The sequence below is a fragment of the Physeter macrocephalus genome, chromosome 15, assembly GCF_002837175.3.
Source record: "Physeter macrocephalus isolate SW-GA chromosome 15, ASM283717v5, whole genome shotgun sequence".
In the NCBI taxonomy this organism is placed as follows: Eukaryota; Metazoa; Chordata; class Mammalia; order Artiodactyla; family Physeteridae; genus Physeter; species Physeter macrocephalus.
In genome coordinates, this window is record NC_041228.1 from 18,714,116 (window position 1) to 18,740,620 (window position 26,505).

A 26,505-nucleotide genomic window follows, 5' to 3' on the forward strand; every position below is an offset into this window, starting at 1 on the left:
TATTTTTATTTTTGGCTGCATTGGGTCTTCGTTGCTGTGCATGGGCTTTCTCTAGTTGAGGCGAGCAGGGGCTACTCTTCCTTGTAGTGCACAGGCTTCTTGCTGTGGAACACAGGCTCCAGGTGCGCGGGCTTCAGTAGTTGTGGTACGTGGGCTCAGTAGTTGTGACTCGCGGGCTCTAGAGCACAGGCTCAATAGTTGTGGCGCACAGGGTTAGTTGCTCTGCGGCATGTGGGATCTTCCTGGACCAGGGCTCAAACCCGCGCCCCCAGCAATGGCAGACAGATTCTTAACTACTGCGCCACCAGGGAAGCCCCAAGGCACATATTTCTGAGATCTTAAAATTGTGTTTTGAAGATCATTTTCAGCAGATTATAATATTATATATTACTTGAAGTTATATTTCTAAATTATATACTGTACAGTCTAAATGATTGCTTTTGAAATGTGGCGCTATTAATGTCATTCAAATTTTAAGAGCACTGTTATTTACATTCTAAACTGAAGATCTGCATAAAGTATATTTCATGATTATATTTGATGTGTTTACTTCATAAATGATGTGATTCATTTATATCACGAATAGGGAACCTCTTAGGCTTTACTTAATATCATCTAGCCATAGTTATAGTTTAAAGAAGTTCAACACGTCTTAAAAAAAGTCTTTAATGGCAGTGAATCGTCACAGGATAGGAGTGTTACCATATTAGCAGTTATTGTATGTGTGTATGATTTGGTGTCTTGGGATATCTGTCTATTTTTGTGGGGTTTTTTTTCTCTATTTTTTATGCTTTGAATAGGAACTCTGTCCTTTTCTCTTTGTCTCCATCATTACCTTTTCTTTTCCTTCCTCCCTTCTCCCTTCCTATCTATTTATAGAGGTGTAATTGACATATTAGTTTCAGGTGTGTAGCATATTGATTCCATATTTCTATGTTTTAGAAAATGATCACCACTATAAGTCTGGTTAACATCCATTACCATACATAGTTACAGATTATTTTCTTTTGATAAGAACTTCTAAGATCTGTTCTCTTAGCAACTTTCAAATATGCAACACAGTATTACTAACCCTAGTCACCATGCTGTATATTACCTCCCCATGACTTATTTATTTTATAACTGGAACTTCTGGCAACCACCAGTCTGTTCTGTTACTTTTCTTAAACTCGTTCAGTAGCCATCATATAGAACTGCTATATTCTGCTGTGTTAATTGGATAGAATTCTTAATCTTAAAGGTAGGTAAACATTTCTGTTTCTGTCTGTCTTAAAATCAGTGACATTCGTCTCTCCTGCTGCCAAAAAAGCTTTTTATTTTTATGGCTTTTGGTTGATTTTTAAACTCTTAATAGTAAGATGGCCATTAATAAGAATTAAATATTTTTTTAATATTGATTTTAAAAATTTCTGTCTTTATTATTATGTATATCACAATTGCTGATTTTTTTAGAGTTAGATAAAGCTCTGAAGAATTTGGGGGCTGAAACCTTAAAATTTAGAGGAAAGAAATTAGTTACTTGTAATTACTCCTTTATGCTTTAAAGCTAAATTTGAACACGCTTTAAAGCTAAATTTGAACACCGTTTCTACAAGGATACTTTCTTGACTACCTGCACTAGGTCAGGTCCCTCAAGTCATAATTGCCCATAAAATCCTACAGTTGTTCCTTTACTCAAGTACATACATACTTCCTATGTATGTGTATTATTATAGTTTGATTTTTTTTTTTGTTACTGCTGTCCCCCCATGAGAGTGTAAGTTTTAAAAAGACAGGGACCTCGTCTCCTTTTGCCACTGTATGTCTGGCACATAGCATGATGCTTTGCATATAGGTAATTAAATACATGTTAAACAAGTGGTTGGATATAATTTTTTCCCCCTCTAATCATATATATGTTTAACTTAATTCATATGTTAAAGAAAAGTGATTTTATCTCTGTAGTGACAACTGTATGTAGAAAAAAACTTTAAGCTGTTTATTTTTAAATGTTTGGGAAAGTTCTTGGTGTTTTATTTGGGTTTGATGTTTTAAAGGTAATAATAGGGTTATTGGCTTTCCTCAATAGAAGATTTTCAGGGCTTCCCTGGTAGCACAGTGGTTAAGAATCCGCCTGCCAATGCGGGGGACACAAGTTCGAGCCCTGGTCCGGGAAGATCCCACATGCCGCGGAGCAACTAAGCCCGTGCGCCACAACAACTGAGCCTGAGCTCTAGAGCCCATGCTCCACAACAAGAGGAGCCACCGCAATGAGAAGCCCGTGCACCGCAACGAAGAGTAGCCCCTGCTCACCGCAAATAGAGAAAGCCCATGCGCAGCAACAAAGACCCAGTGCAGCCAAAAATAAATAAATAAAATAAATTAATTTTTAAAAAAAAGATTTTCAGACTGTAAATCAGTTCTTTATTAGGATATCTTAAGAATTTAAGTAAGTGTGCTTTGGTTGGTGCATTGTTTTTAAAACAAGTGAAATTTACATTTTTGAAAATTACAGTTTCCCTTCAATGGAAATAACTTAAAATGCTCATTCAGATTTGGAAAAATATAAACTCACATTAAGAAGACAACTTAAAAATAGCATATAATTATTTCAACCAGAAGCAATAATTCTTAACATTTTGAATTATTCCTTTCTGGTCATTTCTATGCACGTATATTACTTTTTACATTAATAAGAAGAACTTATTAAATATATTTACTTTAGATTTGGGTAGGATTATTTTAAAGATGACATGGAATTATCTTCTCATGTTGGAATCAAGCATGCATATATGATCACAATGTATCAGTTCCTCAAGGGACACACTTACACTCAATGCCTTTTCTCCAGAGAGATTTTGAACATTTTTCTGGTTTCAATTTGACTGCATTTCTTATAGTGATTGACAGTGGGATTGGACTAGTCCACCAAGAAATCTGTCCATTGTTTAGGGAAATCATGCGATGTTTTTGCTGCCAGGAACATGGCATAAACCCATGATTTTCTCAGGATTTGCTTCAGGTCTGTTTCGTATATCTGAAGTGTATGTTTATTGTGAATTTTGTTTAATCTCTAAAAAATTAAGCATAAGATTCTCATTTTCTGCCCTTAAACTTTATCTCCTCTGAGTATTGCGTTGAGTGTTTAGTCAGTTATAAATACTTCCTTTTGAAAGCCTTTCTTCTATCATCTAAACTTTAAAGAAAAACAAAACTTTTGAAAAAATGCTTAATTTACTAAAAGTAGTACACATAATAATCATTATTGCTCTTTTAATTATAATTTCAGAGCTATCCCCAGAGTACCATTTACAATTCATTGGCATGGCTGTAAAGAGTTTGTAATGACCTGAGTAAATACCATAAAGTTTTATTTGTTGGGTCCTACCACTTTGGTATTTGGGGTAGTTGGGGAAGCAGCCGGATAGAAACTTAACTTTTCTTCTTCATGCAAATTAAAAGTATTAACATTAACATCTTCTAAAGAAAATTCCATCCACGTTTTAAACGGTGTTATTTACCTGTAATACCGATCTATTCTTACAAACAAATTGCTCATAAAGGTATGAAAATATCTTTACTCATAAAGATATGAAAATATGGATATGAAATATCCATAAGGTATGTGTCCCCTTTCGTAATACCTATGTATAAACTGCATCTATAACCACATTTCACGTTTGGTTCTCGTAGCCTTTCAATAGTCTTCAGTCTTAAAATTTCAAATCACAAAAGTATGTTAACAGTAAAAGTCACATCTTTCAGTTTTACAGACATGATATTGAAGCCAAAAGGGGTTAAGTGACTTAAACTACAACCTTGCAGTTCTACTTTCCTCCCATTTTTTCAAGTACAAATCCAATTTGATCTCTTGCCACTAAACGTAAAAATTTCCCAGGTTCACCTTTTTTAAGGTCTTGCTAACCGCAACAAATATAGTGACCTAAGTTTCTTTCTTCCTTAGTTATACCCAAGCCTTCCATTGTTCTGAGATCTTGAATTTCTCAGACCTTGTCCTAGACCTGACTTTTATCCTGAATGCTAGACTACTAGACCACTGCCGTGGCTTCCTTGCTTCTCCTTTTCTTTCTCTATTCTTTGTTTATCCCGCTCGTAGCATTGGGCATTTGTTTTTCAAATTTTGTTTTGGTCACATTATCCTATTTTTCAGAAGACTCCATAATGTGTTTGGGTAGCCTTTCATGTAAGATAAAAACTTCCAATAGCGGAATTTAACTCCTACCCTCTGTGAGGATACTTTTCTTAATTGACTCTTTTAAACTTCAGCTTATTTTGAGGAAACCTTTTTGCAATCTCCATATTTAAAATAGTGCTGCACATTTTCATGCTTTGCAAAGTTACTATAATAATAAAGTTTATTTTATTGTCTCAAATGTAGACTTCTTGGCCTACATGTGATTTTTTTTTGCCTCATTTTAAGATTTTTATATTTACTAACCAGTCTTTTTTGTAAACTTTTCTAAGAAGAGTAAAATGTTCATTTTAGAAGTGGGATAGGAAATGTTGGTTAGGAATATATAGAGTCAGGTTTTAGAAGACCTCATTGTACCCTAAGGCACTTTTTTAGAACAAATCCACCAGAATTTTTTAGTAAAAAAATAGTAAATGTTTAGAATACAACATAATGTCTTTTGAAATGGAGCTAAACTTAAACACAAAGCTAGATCTCAGAAGAGAGATGATAAAATAGGAAGGAGGAACTGCAGATAATTTTCAAAAGTTTTTATTTAATGGTTAGCAAAAATTTAATTTTTCTTTATCTTTCAGACATAAGATTCTAAACATGTTAACTAAGAACCCACCATTTACTAAGAACATGGAGTCTCCCTTATGCAATGAAGCTTTGGTAGATCAACTTTGGAAACTTATGAATTCTGGTAAGACAGGAATGGCTTTAAAAAATTTTTTTATTATTGGGGTATTTTCATTTTATAACAGGTTATCCATACTTAAAGAACTGTGGTTAATTTTTGTCTTTTTTTTTTTTTTTTTTTTTTTTAAAGGAGAATACTTACCTTCACAGTGGTGGCTGTGATTACATTTGCTAAGGACATAGACACTCATTTTGCCCCACAGGGTGGTTGAGGAAACAAAAATATTAATTTATGGGAAAGTGTCTCAAATGTTTAAAGAGCTGTAGACATGAATTTGCAAGTATTATTGTTATTTTTATTTCAGAAGGTTACAGAGGGTTGAAAAAATGGCTTCTCACCTCTTTTCCCTAGCCTCCTAGTGGTCTTTCCCAGAGGTAACCAATTTCTTGTGTATCCTTTTCAGAGCAGTACATATTGTTATTGTTCTGCACCTTCGAGATCATGGTATCTCATCACAGTTTTAATTTCCATTATTTGAGTGAAGTCAAGAGGCGGTTAGTGCTCCCAAGCATGAGCTCTGGAACTAGCTTCCTGAGGGTTAAGTCTCAGCTGGATGACTTACTCTCAATGTGACTTGTCTAAGCCTATCGTTTTTCATTTTTAAAATGCAGGTGATGATGATACCTACTTCTGCAAACTGAAAATTAAATGAGTTCATATTTGTAAAGCACAGTAACTAGTTCATATTATGTGCTCAGAAATGTTATACTAATATAGTAATGATACCATTATACTTCTCATATATGTCAGCTATTTGTAGATCCTTTCATGTAAGTCATTCATATTCTTTGCCATTTTTATTTAATTGAATTATTGGTCTTTTCCTATTGACTTCTAACTGTAGTATGTATGTAAAGAAAATTTGCCTTATGTCTCTGATATGTTGAAATTGTAATACTTGTTTTGATTTAAAATTCAATCAAAAGCTAGGCTGAAAAGTGTTTTGCTTAAAGATAAGTTGTTACAGATAGATGGTGAGGGAGCAGTGGGTATTCATTCTAGTAAATATGTCACTTTACCTTCTTTCTGGAATATTGGAAAATAACTTGGCCTGCCTATCTTATTAGTGACTGCTTCACTGAATCACAACTAAATACCAAGTTCTGATTCTTTTTCAAAAATTATTTAATTTACTATCACTGAGATGTTGTGGTTGTATAACTTCTGTCCCTCAGTTTCATAATCATAGTCCAATACCCCCAAGTAAAGGCACCATAGTAGATATTTCATTGAAATTTAACAAAATTGAAAATAGAATGGCCCTTGTCCTCAAAATATTCAGAAAACAACACATAATCCAGTTTATGTCGATATTGCCAAATTATTATTCTCATATTTTCTCTAATACCTAGAAGAATAAGTGCTACCGTTTACATAATGTTTTATATGTTGCTACTTGTGGTTACCTTAAAGAATGTTGTGATTACTGTCATTTAGATCCAGGGGATGAGCACACAAGTTCACAAACTTGTAAAGGATCATTCAGCAGTTAATATGTGGCACAAACTGTACTGTGTTGAATATATTCTTAATAAGAATGCATGATTCCATGGTTGTGATGGATTACAACTTTGAGGAAAGCATAATGAAGTACAAAGAATTCTCATATCACCTTCTAGGGAAGATTTCATGGACAAAATAAATGTGTGTTTAAGATTAATGAGACAATCTCTGTAAAACATTTGAAGCCCATTGGAAGATTGTGGTTATACAAACTCAAGGTCTGATTGATGTTTGTATTTATTTTTGATAGTGTTCAGTATAAAGTACAGTTGCTGCTTCAGTTTGGAATTCTCTGTGCCAATAATCTAAACAGAACAGATCAGTGAGGCCATAGTAATAAACAATTTTTTGCTTGGTTCTTCAGATAAATAACTGGGAACAATATGAACAGTGGGAGTGGCACAAATAATTGGGAGGGTTTTTTGGTTTTGTTTTTCTTTTTAATGTTTTTGGAGAACATTGGGCATTAGGGAAGATTGATTAGAAGGTTGCTCATTTCCCTTCCAAGCCTGGGCCTCTGGGATACATAAATGAATCTGATCTAAGAAATTCCTTTAAAGTTTTTTTTTCCAGTAATAAGTAATATCATGTTGCAGAGTTTGTCTGCACAAAATAACAAAAAAGGAAAATACTGTATAATTTCATTATATCTCCACTGTTAAGATTTGAGTGTATTTGGCCTTTAGGGAAAAAAATTTCTTTTTGTGTATATGTGTATGGACATAGTTGTAGTGAAGTTTTTAAATTGCATTTTATCATGAGAATTTTTCACATTGCTATATTATCTTCTTAACAGTTACTGTTTTAAGAAATGTTAATGAGAACTCACTTGTAACAAAAGGAGCTAGAGCACCATCTAAGTCCCTAAATCCTGCTGAACTCTGCCTGCCCCTTACTCCTTATTGGGGTTCCTGGGTTATCACGTCACTCGAGATAAGCATTATCTTGATTTACATATGGAGAACAAATAAATTGTGGGCGATAGGGATTTAATTATATTCATTCATTTATTTTTGTCCTGTTCCAAGGTGGATTTGAGAGGTGTTGACTTTGCTTAGTTATAAAATTTTTGAACTCATTTAAAATATATGGAGACGTATCATGGCAGTTAAGGAAGGATCATCTTATGAGATGGTCATCAGGTGCTCTTGAGGAATCAAAGTTTCTTTGCTTAGCTGGTTTCAGAAACTTTTCAATAAGAGATTAATTGCAGTAGGTTACATAGAAACAGGATTTAGAAAATTGAAATTAGTTTGAAAGTAAGATGAACTAAGAAATCATATTTGTGCTTTTTAAAAAATTGATATATCATTCAATGACTATTAGTAATACTCTTTTTAGAAATATACCGGGGGGATTTTAATGGCTCTGTGCCAGAAGGAGGGTTCTCAGACTTCTACTCTCAAGATGCCAGGACTGCCTGGTCTCTGCACTCTGCCTGCTGTGTGGTAGCTCCACTTATCCTTGAGTTTTGGGCGCTACTCAGGTATCTTCCTAACAGTTTTTGCTGTGAAAATACACACACACACACACACACACACACACAACTATAGATGTATGTACACATGCATACTCAGATACCTTAACTCATTCACTGGTTTAATTTTCCCATATAACATTTTCTCCCCACCATTTTGTTTCTAAAATTTTCAAAGCTTTGAAAAATTTAAAAAATGGTATAATGAATAACCATATATTGAATATTTTCAGCTCTGTTAACTAGTTGTTAACATTTTACCATATGTACTTTCTCTCTTTTCACTCTGTGTGTATGTTACAAACCCTCTTTTTCTGAATCATTTGAAAATAAGTTGCCTCGTGATACTTTTCCCAAAATACTAAACGTATATTCCTAAGAATAAGGACATTCTCCTACATATACACAATACCGTTATCACACTCCACCCCAATATATATCCCATATTCAGGTTTCCTCAGTTGTCCCCAAAAATGTCCTTATAGTTCCCATACAGCTTTTAAAGTAATAATCCTCCACAGAAAGTAAAACATTTTTAAAGAGAAACATTTTTCACATTATATAGTCTTCATCCCTCGTTGCTTAAGACTCTTAAATAGTTTTATTTTTAGTTAAAAATATTACATTGTCCAGGGGCAATTCTTTTTAAGGGTTTCAAAGCATTAATTTATTCACCAGTTATTTCTTGAGCACCTCCTGTTTGCCATTGTGCTATGTTTTTGCATACAAAGATGCCTTTTCCATTAACGTAGTATAATGGAAAGAGAGACATAGGAACAGATAAACTATAATACAAACAGGTAGTTGCTAAAATAAAGAGAAGAGCAAAATACCCTGGTAACCTGAAGAACAGAACCGTGAGCCCTGCCTGGAATGCTGGACTATTCATGGAGTGGTGATATTTGAGCCAGCTCTCGAGGAATGGAAAAGAGTTTGTCATAGGAGAAAGACATTTTAGGTAAGAGAATTAAGTGTATATAAAACCTTTGAGTTCTGAAAGGGTATTTGGAAAATAGTGAGTGTTACCTGGAAAGACAGATTAGGATCCAAAAGCAAAGGGCCTCAGGAATTCGTGTTTTATCCTGTAGGCAGTGAGGAGCAGGTGGAATTATGGCCTGTCTGACTTGTTAGCTGTATGTATTTTTTTGCACAGTGAAAGAAATCGTTTTCCTTTCCCAGAGAAAAATGTTTCAAAATTCAGAATATATGAGAGCCTACCTTTTGTATCTTTTAGGTAAAATACTGGCTTATAACTCAACATGACAGTAATTTTAAAAATTGATTTAAAAAATAAAAACCTAAGAATTAGAAATTGTTATTGGTTCTTTTTTTTTTTAAGTCATACAGTGTTTATTTCCCAGTTATAACAACTGCAACAGGTGTAAAGTCATTCTTTATAAAATTCACAAATCAAACTACTGAACATAAAATACAAAATTCAAAATTGTAATCACAGGAATAAAAAATGTTAACTAATTATAATATAGTAATTTGTTTAAAATAATTACACATCATTCTTCCATGGCAAATAAATTTATTACAGCAATTCCAGTATTTATTTGTAACTGTGTCTCATTCTATAGAAATGGCCGCTGGACTAGACTACATTTTTTGTAATACTGTAGACCTTAAATCATGTTTAATAAATTTTCAGTTTGAGAATAAATTCTTCACTGGCACTGATATTGACAGAGTTACATGTAAACTGACAGCCACATAAGTATTTGGAACTGTGTGCAGTAAATTAATGCTGCATGATGATGTCCCATCAATATGTTATTCATTAGCATGTTCATCAGTAAATTTCAGTTGTAAATTTTTATGTACTTGTACTAATTCATTTCTGCAGATTTCAAAGTATATAGGTCATCTAGAAAAGAGGTCAACTAACAGTGGCTCTAAGGCCAGATCTGACCCACCGTCTGTTTTTGTACAGCCCATAAGTTAAGAATGGCTTTTGCATTTTTAAATGATTGGAAAAAAATGTTAATAGTATCTCATGACACCTGAAAGTTTTATGAAATTAAAATGTCAGCATCCACGAATAAAATTTTATTGGAACACAGTCCTGCTCACTTGCTTACGTATTGTCTATGGCAACTTTTACACTACAGCATCAGAGTTGAGTAATTGAACAGAGACCAAAAGGCCCACAATGTCTAAAATATTATATTTTAAAATGTAACTACCTTCTCTGGCCTTGCCTGCTTAACAGTGCTTTTTTTCCCCCTTAAGATAATAAGCATTCATTGAAGAGATGTTATATCATCATGAAGGAAATTTTAGCCATTACTCCCAAGCTGCTCTTCATTGTTTGGCACTTCACTGTAAGAATAACATAAAAACATTTATGTAATTATTCAGAACATTGAAGGCTATTTATTTACATCATAACTTTTAATGTTTGAAAGTTTACAGCTGCGCTCTGGGGGTAGAATGAAGGACTACTTAAAATTCAGTTCGGTAGGATTTGCCAGGTTTCTGAATAAGAAAATAAACAATTTTGTTATTAACATCAGATTTCAAAGTTCCGCCCCTCTGTTTCTCTCTCCCCCAAACCCTTCCTCTTAGAAATAGAAATGGTGGAAGAAAATGAAAGCATTTTTATTAGACATAATTCATTTTTTTGTCAGAAATTATATTTGTAAATGCACACATGAATATATATGAAATTTGCTGGTTTTTTTTTTACTTTAGTGTAAGATAGAAAGATCAGGACAGAACTACCATATGGCAGTCATACTTGTGTGGCCTAGCTGTACAAATTTTTAAGCTTCTGTCATCAATAAGGAGCGCTGGGTTTATTGAAAAATGTCCTGGGGACTTCCCTGGCAGTCCAATGCTTAGGACTCTGCACTTCCACTGCAGGGGGCACGGGTTTGATCCCTGGTCGGGGAACTAAGATCCCGCTAGCCACAGGGCGCAGCTGAAAAAAGAAAAATGTCCTGAAAATGGTGGCTTTTAAAGAGAGCTTTCTTCTTAGCAGCTTTTTGGCTTGATCAGCTTTAATGTCAATTACTTCAGAAAATTAAGTGATGATCTTTTTTAAGATCAGATTTGTTATTTGGGGGATTTGTCTTTAGATACTTTCTGATTTGAATAGAGAACATCAACACTGAGCATTGTTCTTCTGATTCAGGTAAGCAGGGCTTGTCCCAAAGTGTAACTGCTAATGATACCAGAATGGACAGCATTTTTACGTGAGAGGAAAGAATAATGACTTGTTTTTTCGTATATATGGGCATTCCTTGCCATATAAGTGATTGTGTTGGGAGGGGTAGCTAGAAGATTAAAGAAGGGTCTTCAAAATGCTATCACTGAGGGTAGAAATCAGGAGCTCTTTCAGGGCTTATTTCTCATAGAATTGGTTGATTTGGAATCATGGAATTTTAGACCTGAGAGGACCTTAAAGATTAAGTTAATTGCTCTCATTTTATGGCCTGGGCAGCTGAATTGCCCAAAATCACAGAGCTAACTAGTAAGTAAGCAGAAGTGTTTTTTCCGACTATATTCCACTGTAAAGTGACAGCCATTTTAAGATTTTATTCCATGATTTTGAAACATGATGTTCTCAATTTTTTTCTGTCTTATAATTTTAACAGAAGCACTGCTTATTTTTTTAGCTCCCTCTTATCAGCCTTAAATTGTAATATTTATAAGTCAGTTTTTTGTGGGAAAAAAACATTTAATCAAGGACTTCCCCCAGGAACAGAAGAATAATGCTCATTCCTCCATACAAATTGAAGGTCTACCAAAACCTTTACAAATCCAAAACCAAAAAGCCCACATAGAAATAAAAAGTAACAAAAACCATATTCTAGAGGTTCAGTGCTTTTAGCAGCCTTCATTCACTGTGCTGCCTAACCATCCTTAGCTGACTTTCAAAAAACAACACCCTAGCTCATCAAAATATACATTATCTACTTGCTTTTTAAAATTAAAATAATTTTTTAAGAAATTTTTAGGAATTCATACTCAGTTGCCTGACTTGTTTCAATGTCATCTACATTATATAAAGATTCCAGGATCATTATTTGCAGTGGACATAATTGGGCAATACTGCGCTTCGAGGTTAAGTTTTATTCCAGTGTAAATGCACCCTAAGCCATTCTAGTTTCTTTACTGATAAAGTGCCTGAGATTCACTTCTTTTCTTGCTATACCCATGAATAGATAGATACAGGGCTAGCTGCTCTGGCCGGATTCCCTCCCTTTCCCGAGAGGGTTGAGCCCCTCCAGCCTTTGTAATAAAAGGCCCAGGAATCTGATACCTGTCCTTTGTGGAACATTTACATATGTAAAATTCTTTGAGGAGAAGAATAATGAGTGCCTACAAAAAACTAGGCAATGTCAGTCCATTAAAGTGTCCAAATATGGATATTCCAGAGAAGGAAATGGATTTCCAGTATAAAATCCTTATTTTCACTCTGTACTGTTCTTCCGATTTCTGGTTTCTCTGTAGTTTTTATGATATAAAAACTCATACTTCTCGAGCTCCTGCCTCTTTCTCTTGCTTCCAGCAGTGTTATGTATCTGTTACCTTATCACACAGTAGCAAAACTGAAGATGTCTCAAATAGGATTGATAGCTGTTTAATGGCATGCATATTGCCTAGCAAGTGTGTAGTATATAGTAAGAACTCTGTAAATTAAAATTCTAAATCCATGTGGATGTTCTTTGCACATAGTTAATATAATAGTTACCTATCTGTCAGAGTAAATCTTATCAAAATCATACTTGTTACAATGTATTTACTTATTCTAATATTTGTTGTTGAAAACCACAAAGCTTAATATTTACGCTGTCTAAAGTTTGCTGTAGCAACTTCTTTCCTTTTTGTTTCTCCTTTTTAAAACATTATGATACCCGTTTGAAACCACATTTCTTGGCCAAAATTAAGTATTTATATGGTTTATTTTTCTTAACCAGAAGAATATTTCGTATTCTCACATGTTTTAAATTCTCTAGGTCATTTTAGATTCTGCCTAGAAACCATAGAAATTATCTAAACCTAGATGATAATTTCACCTTGACAGTTCTGTTTGGTGGCAGTATCTACCTGGAGTGTTCCACTGGGGAAAAGAAGGCAAGTGAGGAAGAGTTCTGATGTCACTGTGCTCTGGTCTTTTATTGCTATAGGGTAAGGTATAATCTGAGACCAAAACCCTTATTTTGGAGATGAAGACACTGAGACTCATCAGAGAAATTGGAAAGTGTCTCTACTTTAAACTGAATTTCTTCTGATGCAGTTTTCTTCTGGTCAATACATGTTTTATGACCTGTTGCCATCTCTGGGGTTTGCTTATTTTTGTTTTTTTTTTAAATAAATACCTACTAGAACAACACAAATATGAAGGTGTTTAGCAAAATAGTTTCCTTCTCTAAAATAAGTCAAAGTTTAGAATTGTGTTATTTCAAATAGTTTTAGGGTTTCTTACTGTATTTAAAACCTGAAAGTAATAAATTTGACGGTTAGGAGAATTTGTTTCCAGTGGGAGGGTTCATGAAGGCTCTTGGTGTGCCATCTTCCTAACAAGCTATTAAAGAAGAAAATCAGACAAGATAAACAGAATGAATGAATGTGGAGCAGTTACCAAGGAGGAGGAACTAAAAGGAGGATTTAGAGCCAGAAAAAACACTGTTTTGGGAATATTAGATTTATACTAGGTGTCTAATTTTTATTTTGTAGGAAGAATGAAAGAATAAAATTTTCCAGTTGTAAGATTCATGATTTCATTTGAACATTTATTGTTTCTGTAACAGTTGTAGGTTCCCATGTTACAAGAAGTGTCTTTGGAGTGGAGGGTTTGCCATCGGGGCCTAGGTCAATAGGTGGCTTCTTTAGGTATCATAACCCTCTCATCTCTTCCCTCTGTACAGGTTCTGGAGCATTTAAAAAATGTATGGATAAATGTGTATGTTGACTTTTTATTATTACTGTTATTTACTTCCTAGGTACTTCACATGACTGGCGGTTACGGTGTGGTGCTGTGGACTTGTACTTCACACTCTTTGGCCTCAGTAGACCTTCCTGCTTACCCTTGCCAGAACTTGGCTTGGTCCTTAATCTGAAAGAGAAAAAAGCTGTCTTGAATCCAACCATAATTCCAGAGGCCATAGCAGGCAACCAAGAAGCTGCGGTTAATCCAAGTAGTCACACACAGCTAGTTGGATTTCAGAACCCTGTAAGAATCACATGTGTTATAGAAGGTGTAGTTTTATTATACAGAGCTCTGAAGAAGAGAATTGTTTCTTCTGAACTGGTGAATTTTAAAGCCACTAACAGCTTCTTGTGCCATTTAGAAAACTGCTAGCTGACATTAGTTCAGCACTTTACAATTTGTAAAGTGCTACTGACAACTATTGATACATAGCTGCACATAACAAATGATGTGCTGCTAGTCCATTTACTCCTTTTTTTGTGATGACAATGATTTTTTTGTACTTGAGCATAGAATTTCTACTTTGAGTAGTAGAATATTGAAATGAATATTTAACCTATTACATATTAACCTATCTTGTCCATATATTGTAATGGCAAGCTGTTTGAACACAGGGCCTTGACTTTTCTTTTTTTTATTTTGCTACTTTGCATAATAGCATAATTCTAAACATATGAACGGTGCCAGGAAAATGCTTATTGAATCAAATAAATAACAATGAATGGTTAGGTAAAAGCATAATCTGATTTGGGGAGGAGAGTATGCATTATATTTTTTAATTTACATATATGTGTATGTGTGCTTTTAGAAAAGCTTTTATTTCCAGCTATGCATTATGAAATTACCAAACTTTTTGTAGAAAGACCTTTAGGGTCATATCAATTATTTTACTGTAGTTTAAAGAAAGTTTTCCAGAAATGATTTTCTTATTGATGACAAAATGTCCCCAGTACTTCAAGCTTCATTTTTCACCAATATTTAGACCAGATTACTTGGCTGGCAATTCCCTACTGGTGTTTTGACAGTTTAAAACTCAAATTTCTCTTTATGCTAGTTAGTAATAGTCATTTAAAAGTACTTATCCACCTAGATTTTCTGAAATATAACCATACTTATTTGTTATAAATTTAAAATGTATCCTAGAGTTTGGGTTATGAAGAAGTAAGACACATCTTTTAATAGAAGAAAAAAAAAGAGTCTCATTAAAGAGCTCTTTTATATCTGAATATTTAGAAACCAGTGGAAATGAATATGTTTATAATTCTTGCCCATGTATATTAAGTTATCCACTTTCATATTTGGAGTCTTTAGGATAAGAGAAGAAAATGACACCAAAAGATATATGCTTTGGGGAAAGCTTTAAAAGTTCACTTTACTATCTCCCTTCTCCCCCCCAAAAAGACCAGCAGATAGGAAAAGGTGAGATTTATTTTAAGCCCATTGCCGATAACTTCTAGGCACTGGGCATGCTCTAATCTGCATGGTTGCTATAGGTATTAGTTTTCAGCTATAACATGAGCTACTTGTCTTCAGAAATCTAATTTTGATCTTGAATATTGCCACAGGAAGATGATCACCTTGCCAAGGAAGCATCATGTAATATATCAGCTCATCAGCAGGGAGTGAAGAGGAAGGCTGATACACCACTGGGGTCCCCACTAGAACCTGGTCAAATACTGGAGAAGAATGAGGATAGCAGTAAAGTCAAACTCAAAATCAGAGTAAGAAATACAGGTTAAACCTGTATTAACAGTGTAGGATATTCACCTTCTTGTAAATCTTTTTGAATACTTGCAGTGGTTTTTCCTTAGCAGGAACAGTTGGGACAGACTGAACCATAAAAGAACTCAAATGTCCATCTAAAACATTCCAACCGATTGTTAAACTTCTGTTATCACATACTTCTTCTCTCTTTGGAGGAGGAACTGTGTGTGCACAATCTACCACAGCTCACTATTTCTTCCCACAACATAGGAACAGATTTTAGTTGCTATTATATTTCCTGTAATTTCCAATCAGCTTCTTTTGGAGGCTGAGCCAAATAATCTTTTCTTTCTCTTAATACTTTTTGAGAAAAAGACTACTTTTCCTTTTAAGATTTTTTGGGGGTATATCCTGTGGCCTTTCTGCTACCTTTCTTAAGAGCAAAAATCCAAACATAAAGTGATATAATGGCTCTTTCGCTCCTTTGTTTTGTATGTGTGTGTTTTAGTTTTCAAGCTCTCAAGATGAGGAGGAGATTGATATGGATACTGTTCATGATAGCCAGGCATTCATTTCCCATCATTTGAACATGCTTGAAAGGCCGTCAACTCCAGGTAAGATATATTGCATTCACTCGGGTTGATGGAGAAAGTTCACACGATATCACTCTTTTAAGGTGTGTTGCTTTATTTTGAAGAGAACAACTATAAAGTTTAGAAGTAGCCAGTATAAAATACTAGATTGTATCAGATTATAACACATGTCAGCAAAGGAATAAAGTTTTTTTAAGTATTTCATTTGATTTTTACTTTATTATGGTCCTTTTTAAATATTTGGCTTACTTCTAGATTTGTTTTTTCAAACATCCATTCATCAGATTCCTTCCAATAGCTTTCATTTCTTTTTTTTGTTTTGTGTTTTGTAGTAGGCTTAACCTCAAAATAAAATACTAGATTTGTTTTTTTATAAATAATGTAACCATAATTATATACAAAACTTCTTGACTACAGTAAATGCAGCCTGTAACACAACTACTTTCTCTTCTTGACTGCCTGTTCCACATAATATTATATCATATCATAGATTTTTGCATGCATCTCTCAAACATCATCATCTTTTCTTTTGAAAATGTTACCTGAGGCAATATTGAGTTGATACACTTGAATTTACCTTATTATTTCCCTGTGGGCAGGCATTTGTTTCTGATTTTAATTTTTTGCAAATAATTCTCTCTGAATATCTTCATACAAAAGCTTTTGTTTTTGTCAGATTATGCTCTTAGGATAAATTCCCCAAAATATATTTTTGGTGACTTTTTTAGCTTTATTATAAGATACTTATCTTCAGAAGATTTTCATAGCTTTTGATATTATTGCCATAATGCCCTTTGAAGAGATTATACCTAGTTCATGTCATCAGCATTTTTAAATTTTCAGGAATAGAGCTTAGATGTAGCTTGCATGTAAGTTGTGAAATACAGTAATAAAACAAATATCGGTGAACCTGCCACCCACCTTAACATGTATATTATACTCCATGCCGTGGCCATTCCCTTTATGCTTCTTCCCTGATTCTCTTCACCTGTCTTTGCATTACAAGTAAATAAATACTGTCTTGAATTTTTTTTTTCTTTTTCTTAATCATCCTGTTGCTTTTCTTTACAGTATACCACATATATATATATGATCTATATGTTTACTTGCCCTTAGTTTTTGAATTATATGAAAATGGTATGATACTCAGTATGACTTGGTCTTCTTCACTCAACCTTTTGCTGCCAAAATTCATCCATCTTGATCCATAGGTGTAATTCATTAATATTTATCATTTTTGTATCTCATGGTACTATTTTATTGTCAATGTAATAACTTAAAAGATATTTATTAACTATAAAATGATAATTCAAGTTTATAATGCATTTCTTTTATTATGAATATGACTATTTTTCTTTTTTGCGGGGGAGGTACTGTTCCTGTTTCTTTTTATTGGAAAATCCTATTTATACTTCATGCTGCTTGTGGTTATCTTTTATGATCTTTACATTTGAATGAGGTTTTGGTTTTTTTTTTTAACATGCTATATTTGTGCAAGTCTCCCTTACCTACTTTGGTCTGCTTTTTGTTTGTTTGGCTTTTTGTTTAATTTTATTTGTGAGACCTAAAGTACATTTTACTATCTAGTAATCTAGGCTGAGCTAGTAGAATTTGAAAAGTGGCATCAGGTAGAATATGAACCTAATTATCTTTGAAAACTGACAGGTCGTGAATTCTTTGGCTTTTATAATTGTAAGAGATCTTAACCGTTATTTATCTATTCTGTCAATTTTACAGACAAGGAAATTTAAGCAGAGAGATATTAAATGACTTACCCTAAATGGCACACCCAAGTACTAGCCAACTCAGTGCTAGACCCAAATCCTTGAACTTTTCCATGTGACAAATGAAATTGAGGCACAAAAAAATAAATGTCTTACCTGGACTGTATATGTAATTTGTGGATAATTTGGAATTAGAACCTGGGTTTCCTGATAATACAGTGCTGTTCACGTTATACCATTAAAACGTTCCTGTTTTAAATATCTTCTGTAATCCCTAAATTATTTTGATCTATTTGTTGAGTAAATATTATAGTAGAATTTATTAATAAGTTTTGGGGGGAGCAGGCATGCTTTACTATATGCAGAGTTCCACATAAATAATAAAAAACATGACATGGTTCTGCCCCAGAATGTAGACTCCAATTTATATGTTCAGCAGTCCAGTCAGGTATACTGTCTTTCTTGAATGTGTATTTTTCTCAGACTTAAGTATATTGGAACCATGACAAAGAAATAAATCAAATGGGAGATCTTCAGTACTTTTAAAAAGTAGTATTCTTTTTATTATTGGAATTTTACTGTTGAACTGATTCTGGCTTTAAGGTTAACTTATAAAAACCTTCAGACTGTTTTCTTCTTTTGGGAAACAAAGAAATAAATCCCTGTTATCGCTCTTCTTTGGCATTTTAGGGCTCTCTAAATATCGGCCAGCCAGCTCCCGATCTGCTTTAATCCCCCAGCACTCATCAGGTTCTGATGGCACACCCACCACAAAACCCCAATGGAATATGGAACTTGCACGAAAGGGAACAGGTGAAATTATTATTATCATTGCTGTTGTTGTTTTGCTTAAGAACGAATCTATTAACTTCATAGAGTTTCTTTATCAACTTAAAGAATACATTAAAAACGACAGATCTCAGGACTTGCTTTTCTTGTAAAACATTGACTCTATATTATCTGACATAAAACCTTTTTTTTTCAAATGTAAGCTACATATATTATTTTTTATTGAAGTATAGTTGATCTACAATGTGTTAGTTTCAGATATACAACACTGATTCAGTTATACATATGTATATATATATATTCTTTTTCAGATTCTTTTCCCTTATAGGTTATTACAAAATATTGACTATAGTTCTCTGTGCTATACAGTAGGTCCTTGCCGGTTATCTATTTTATATATAATAGTGTGTATATGTTAATCCCAAACTCCTAATTTATGCCTTCCCCCCTTTTCCCCTTTGGTAACTGTAAGTTTGTTTTCTTTGTGGGTCTATTTCTGTTTTGTAAGTAAGTTAATTTTTCTTTTTTTAGATTCCACATATAAACATACCATATGATGTTGGTCTTTCTCTGTCTGACCTACTTCACTTAGTATGACAATCTCTAGGTCCATCCATGTTGCTGCAAATGGCATCATTTCATTCTTTTTTATGGCTGAATATATACAGTATTCCATTCTATATATACACCACACCTTCTTTAACCATTCATCTGTCGCTGGTCATTTAGGTTGCTTCCATGTCTTGGCTATTGTATTTAAATAGTGCCACTATGAACATTGGAGTGCATGTATCTTTTCAAATTGTGTTTTTCTTCGGATATATGCCCAGGAGTGGGATGGCTGGATCATATGGTAACTCGATATTTTTAGTTTTCTAAGGAACGTTCATACTGTACTCCTTAGTGGCTGCACCAATTTACATTCTTATCAGCAGTGTAGGAGGGTTCCTTTTTCTCCACACCCTCCAGCATTTATTATTTGTAGACTTTTTGATGATGGCCATTCTGACTAGAGTGAGGTGATACCTCATTGTAGGTTTGATTTACATTTCTCTAATAATTAGTGATGTTGAGCATCTTTTCATGTGCCTGTTGGCCATCTGTATGTTTCTTTGGGGAAGTGTCTATTTAGATCCTCTGCCCGTTTTTTGATTGGGTTGTTTACTTTTTTGATACTGAGCTGTATGAGCTGTTTGTGTATTTTGGAAATTAATCCCTTGTCAGTCTCATAGTTTGCAAATATTTTCTCCCATTCTGTAGGTTGTCTTTTCATTTTGTTTATGGTTTCCTTTGCTGTGCAAAAGCTTTTAAGTTTCATTAGGTCCCATTTGTTTATTTTTGTTTTTATTTCCATTACTCTAGGAGACGGATCCAAAAAGATATTGCTACGATTTATGTCAAAGAGTGTTCTGCCTATGCTTTCTTCTAGGAGTTTTATAGTATCCAGTCTTACATTTAGGTCTTTAATCCATTTTGAGTTTATTTTTGTATATGGTGTTAGAGAATGTTCTGATTTCATTCTTTTACATGTAGCTGTCCAGTTTTTCCAGCACCACTTATTGAAGAGACTGTCTTTTCTCCATTGTGTATTCTTTCCTCCTTTGTCATAGATTAATTGACCATAGGTGCATGGGTTTGTTTCTGGGCTTTCTATCCTGTTCCATTGGTCTGTTTCTGTTTTTGTGCCAGTACCATAGTGTTTTGATGACTATAGCTTTGAAGTGTGGCCTGAAGTCATGGAGCCTGATTCCTCCAGCTTCATTTTTCTTTCTTAATATTGCTTTGGCTTAAAGACTTTTAAATTAGGCTTTTTGCTATTTCAAAAGTAATATACTCCTATTGTATAAAACTTTGAAATAACAGAAAAGTAGAAAGGAGGGAAAAAATGCATCCCCTATTAATGCCATTTAAAGATACCCATTATATTAACATTTTGATCTTTCCTTGCAGTGCTTTTTCTAAGAATACTGTAATATGAAAAATGTCAGCCTCAGTAGCAAGTGTGAAATCTATACCTTCATACTTTTATAAAATATAAAAATCAACTACTTACTTCCCTCTCAGCCTCCCCCTGACAGGTTTACGGTTGGTCATTCATGATCAGTCATGAAGACTTGATGCTATATATACCTAGAAAACTAACATGTTTTGTCTTTTAAATTTATTTCATACTAATTGGGCTTAAGTTTATGAAAGATAATTCAGTTCAGATGTGACTATTACCTATTTTACTATTCTACGTTGTCTTCTACTTACCCTGTTCTTCTTTTGCTTAGAAGATTATAATCCAAATAAAGAGTAAACTTGTGATGCTGATGAACAAAGATTCAGTCTTCAAGTTTTGGAGGGATAGGGAGTGAAAAACAAGATACATAAGCAAAATCATTTTTAGAGAATACTTCTTCCAGAAGTCATTAGTCAGGCTTTAAAATTCCAACTGATGGATTTTGTTTGTATAAACCATGTTTTTATCATATAAACAAAAGAGTAACTGTTTAATGATTTGAGGAGCTTAGGGATCAGCTGTGATTAGTAGGAGACTTTGAACAAAAGCAACACCTCAAAATATTTTGGTATTGAGCCCCCAGACTGTTGGTTGCTTGTATCTCTTTGTGTGCTTTATGCATTTATTGTAACAGATTCTCACAAAATATATTTCAGAAAGAAGTCAGCTGGAGACTTTAGCACTTAGCTTTAATAAGTGAATTTTGACATTTCTCGGCCCTTGCCGATTTTGTATTCTCTGTTTTTGTTTTGGGATTTGGTGTAAATTTGCTTTATTATCATTATACTTATTAAAACTTTTTCAGACATGGAAAGTTTTCTACATCTTTTAAAATTATAAAGCATAGGGCATTTCAAACCTCTTGACATAGTTTGAGAGTGATGCTTCTGCCTATCTTCCATGCCTTTAAAAAAAAGTAAATTCTGTCTAAATTCCAGCAGTCAGATAAATTCTTATTCCAGTAAAAATTCTGAGTATGTTTGTTTGGTTTATCCTAGTGATGTGGCATGCTAACATATGTATAGAAGCAAATCTTAACACCTTTTTTGCCCACCAGTGTGCCTTTGTTTCATATTGCTTTAAAAATTACATTTTTACTATTTTTGGAATCTCTTTACAGTCTTATAGTTCGCATGGCATCATATGGGAAGACTGGGGAGGAGATAAAGGGGTAGTGGTAGGGAATAGGAAAACATTAACATTTTAGCTTTGGCTGCTTCAGTGTAGGGCCCTTTTATGTCACGAAGTAAATTGTATACCAGTATATTATATAGGCTGATCTGCAAAACTTAATTGTGAGTATATTCTTTAATGTGCCTTTGTAATTTCCCTTAAATGTAATTATGCTGTCCAGTACCCTATGACCACTGAGCAAGTCTTAAAATTCAACAGTGTCATTATTAGAATTTAGAAAACATTCATTTTACCAATGGTAGTGTTCCAAAAGTTTATTTATACATGTATTTATTTTGGAATTCTATAAACAGTTTTCCTGTAGACGTATTGTTATATTTGATAAGTAGCTTTCCCGAACTAGCCAACAAAACCCCTTTTTAACTTACACTATACTGAAGAATAGAAGTATCAAACCTAACCACTTTCTAACACCCCACCAGTTTTCTCTTTCCGTGCATATGATAGTGAGAGGCATATTTTAGGGTAGGGATGATATGTGTTTGGTAGGTTAAGCCATTTGGGGTAAGAAAGGAGAAGCAGCAGGGGTGTTTTCCTTCATTGGTTATCTTTCTCCTTCTCCTGAGTTAAGGAAGGGAATCCGGAGAAAGGGCTGCGTGGGTCACATGGTGTGATGGGTTGAGCATACCACGTCCTCTCCTCTCCCACCGCTGCAGCGCCTGAGGCTGCTGGTCTCTCCCAGGTTGCTGCGGGGATTGCAGTGATGAGAGGAGGGGAGGAGTGGCAGGAACAGGAGCGGGGAAATCCCTAGTGGTTTCTGTGGGGAAGAAAAGAAGAGTTCCTGCAGTTGCCTAGCTAGGGCTGCTGGTACTATGTAACAAATTCTTGCCTAAGTCAGAAAAGCACTACTCTGGTATAGAAATCCGTTTAAAAAAAAAAAGCTGGAGTTCTTTCTTTTGAAAGTCTATTATGAAAAAGACTTTGGTGTGTTTCTTTAAATTATAATGATATAATTCTATACTTTATTTTTTTTGATCCAAAGAAACGGAAGAACAGACTTCACACGTTTCCTAATAGAAACTGCAGGTTTTGTGTTAAATTTAAACGTATACCTAGTGCGATAAATTTAATAGAATTAGCAGGTTACTCACTGTTATCAGCACTTTTATCAGATGGGCCCGAAAGCTTCCACATTAGGTGTGTATTAAGTACCCCTTTCTGTTTGTTTTGCATTTGTTAAATTGACTGCAGCGAACCCTTATCCATAGTGAATTCAGTAGGTCTCTAGGAAAGATTATGTTAGATAGAAAAACAAAACTGAACATCTGTTTTGTTCTTTCCCTATAACATGAAATAGGCAAATCATAATATTGTGAATTACTTTTATCTCCTTTTCTTGATATATCTCCTATCTGCAATAGAGACATATATTTGGGGTCACTAAAAGTGCTTTCATTAGTTTTATTTTTTTTTTAATTTTTGTTTTATATTGGAGTTCAGTTGATTTACGGTGTTGTGTTAGTTTCAGGTGTACAGCAAAGCGATTTAATTATAAAAGGGCTTTCATTAGCTTTAAAATGAGTGGCACCTAACCTTGGGTGGGCCTCAAGTTCCCAGGCATCTTGTAAACCCCTAAAATGGTATGTGGGATTATGCATTGTGTCACGGGGTTGGTAATGTATGCATTTTTCTCAATAGAGATTCTATAGATGACCTCATTATGCTAGTGTGAAAGTAAGCTCGTATGTGTCTCAAATCTTAACTGTTATACAGGTCCACATGAGAGGGAAATTGTACTTTCTTATCACCTTGAATTAGACCTGGTAAAAATTATTCAGGAAAGAAATTAAACAAATAAAAAATATATATTGTCTATAATAAATGAAAACTTACGAGCTAAAGGTTAGTGGTGATGCTAGGGTAACATTAGGTTTTATTAGATGTTCTGTTGTTACAAACACTATTCTAATGAATATTTTTGTATATATTTCTTTGCACTTATGCATGAGCACGTTTGTGGGATATGTTTCGAGAAATGAACTTTCTAATTTAAAAAATATGAGCATTTAACATTTTCACGGATAGTGCCAATTTGCCTTAACTTGTCCTTTTTAAAAAACACTTTTATTATAGAAAACTGTGGAGTAGTCAGACTAGTATAATGAACCCCCATGTATCCGTTACTCAGATGCAGAAATGATCAATCAGCTCATGGTCAGCCTTGTTTTTTATCTATACCCTTTCCCATTTCCACCTTTCTGAATTATTTTGAAACAAATCCCACATATCATTTTATGCATAGGTAATTTTGTGTGTATCTCTAAAAGATAAGGACTTTAAAAAGTCATAACCACAATAATATTCTTGTACTTTAAAAAATAAATGGTTTTTTCATATCATTAAATATACAGTCACTGTTTACATTTCAGTTGAATCATAAATGCCATTTTTTTTTTTTTAATTTTTTTTTTTTTTTTTTTTTTGTGGTATGCGGGCCTCCCTCTGTTGTGGCCTCTCCCGTTGCGGAGCACAGGCTCCGGGCGCGCAGGCTCAGCGGCCATGGCTCACGGGCCCAGCCGCTCCGCGGCATGTGGGATCCTCCCGTACCGGGGCGCGAACCCGGTTCCCCTGCATCGGCAGGCGGACGCGCAACCACTGCGCCACCAGGGAAGCCCTTTATTTTTATTTTTAACAATTTATTTGTTTGAATCACTGTCCACATAGAGTCTACACATTGCAGTTGGCTGATATATCCTTTACATCTTTTAAAATTAAAAGTTTCCAGTCCATTCTTTTTTCCCCTTTACAATGTTATAAACTCCAGGGTTTTGATCTGTAGTTTTCAAGTCTGTATTTTGCTAATTGTATACCTGTGGTATAATTAACATGTTAGAGTCCTCTGCATTTCCTTTACATTTGTAATTCTATCTAGAAACTTAATTGGATTCAGGGTTATAGATGGTAGTGTGTTCTTCCATCTGGAAGCATACAATGTCTGGTTGACTTTTTTATGAGGTTAGCCACTAAGGTGTTCAAGACCTGGATCCATTAATTCATTAAGGGTTACAAGATGGTGATATTCTAATTCATCGTTCTGTTTTTATTTATAAGCTGATTATTTCTATAAAGCTAACTTCCCCCTCACCTGCTGTTACCCATTGGTATAGATCAGATAGCAAAAGAAAGATAAAGACTTGATTCTGTCTATGTATTTAATAATTTTCAAAATAATAAGTTGGCTAGCATCCTCCAATGGTGACCAATCAGTTCTAGTCCATTACAGTTATTGTCTTTATCAATATTCAGATTTTCCCAACTTCGATTGGTGAGAACTCTTGACTCTTGAGTTCTTGAGAAGGCTTTAAACTTCCTTGCTACTGTTATACCGGATGTTTCAGGCTCATCTTGTAAATATTCTAGCCAGACCTGGAATCAGCCGTTTGTCCTAGGGGTCCTGATTTCTAACACCTTTATCCTTGGATCTAGCTAATCCATTGTCTTCTTAATAGACTTCATACAAATCAAAAGAAATGCAAGAATTCTAATCAGTATATCTTGAACGCAAAGTGTAAGATCGCTAGACAAGAGATTGAATTTACTTTTGAAGTGGCTATTACTATTCCTTGGAAAAGAGTACACTGAAACTTCTCTCAGTGCAGAAAAGGACCTCAGACTCCCAATAGTGCAGACAGCCAATTGGAAAGCTGCAAAGTCTGTTGATGTAGACTGACTAAATAATGAGATAGGAGTTAAAGGAATTTGTTTATGAAGCTCTCTTGCTTCTTCTTGTCACTTGGCTATACTCTGTTAGGTAGGGACCTATATTCCCATATTTATAGAATCAATAATATATTTATATAGTTCATTTAAAATATAAATTAAAATTATATAGTGGCATATTTAACTTAACTATAAATCAGATATCTCTCAATTTTTTTCTTTTTCTGAAGAATATCTGGGCACCAATTATTGCAAAAGATACAGAGTCCCCAGACTAGCTTGTATATATAATCTCTCTCTTTTTTTTTACATTACTGTTAGTGTTAGCTTTACCAAAAAATCATGAATATAAAAAATGTAATTTTGCAGTAGTAAAATGTGAATAATTCTTGCGAACAGGAACTTTAACACATTCACTTGTTCTAAAATATTGGAACAGTGCCCGACACAAAGAAGGTACAGTAGTCCATACCAGTTTAATGAATGGTCTATAATAGTTTCTGTACTTTATTTCTCTCTCCTCAAAATCAGTGACCTTCAAAATGCATTTAGTTTGACTAAGTTCACCTGACATCCTATTTAAAAAGAAACACAACAGTTGCATAATTCTGTTATATTAATTCATTCATTTAGCAAGTTTTGGGGAGGTGGAGGTATGAGGATGCTAGATGCTGTGCAATACACTGGGATACAAGGATGATGCTCTGTCCTTAAGGAGCTAGGAGTCTAATGAAAGAGACCCCGAGATAGAAAGATGTGCGGCGGTGCGCACCACGCCACGTGCAGATGAGCAGAGTGGCTGCGGGCACAGACTCTGAAGTCCAGGCTCTTTGGTTTCATAGCTCAGATTTGCCAGTACCACCTTGGGCAAGTCACTTAATTTCTCTGTGTCTTAATTTCTTCGTCTGTATTATGTTGTGGGAACTAATTCTTTCTGGGCAGTTTGGGGAAAACTGCCCTCAAAAATGACATTTAAGGGCTTCCCTGGTGGCGCAGCGGTTGAGAGCCCGCCTGCCGATGCGGGGGACGCGGGTTCGTGCC

General features: G+C 34.4%; 1 protein-coding gene across 10 annotated transcripts in view; it reads left to right on the forward strand.

Moving 5' to 3' along the window:
• Positions 1–26,505, forward strand: part of TAF2 (TATA-box binding protein associated factor 2) — an 80,990-nt gene that overhangs the window by 50,674 nt on the left and 3,811 nt on the right. For 6 of the 10 annotated variants that reach the window (XM_007127705.4, XM_007127708.4, XM_007127706.4 and 3 more), the window contains 5 exons: positions 4,768–4,877; positions 13,809–14,038; positions 15,361–15,516; positions 16,008–16,113; positions 18,507–18,629. In XM_007127705.4, coding sequence (XP_007127767.1) covers positions 4,768–4,877; positions 13,809–14,038; positions 15,361–15,516; positions 16,008–16,113; positions 18,507–18,629 — 725 coding nt within the window. Of the gene's footprint in view, positions 1–4,767; positions 4,878–13,808; positions 14,039–15,360; positions 15,517–16,007; positions 16,114–18,506; positions 18,630–26,505 lie in introns of those variants that run through there. The other 4 variants (XM_007127709.4, XM_007127710.4, XM_007127711.4 and 1 more) reach the window with 2 other exon arrangements.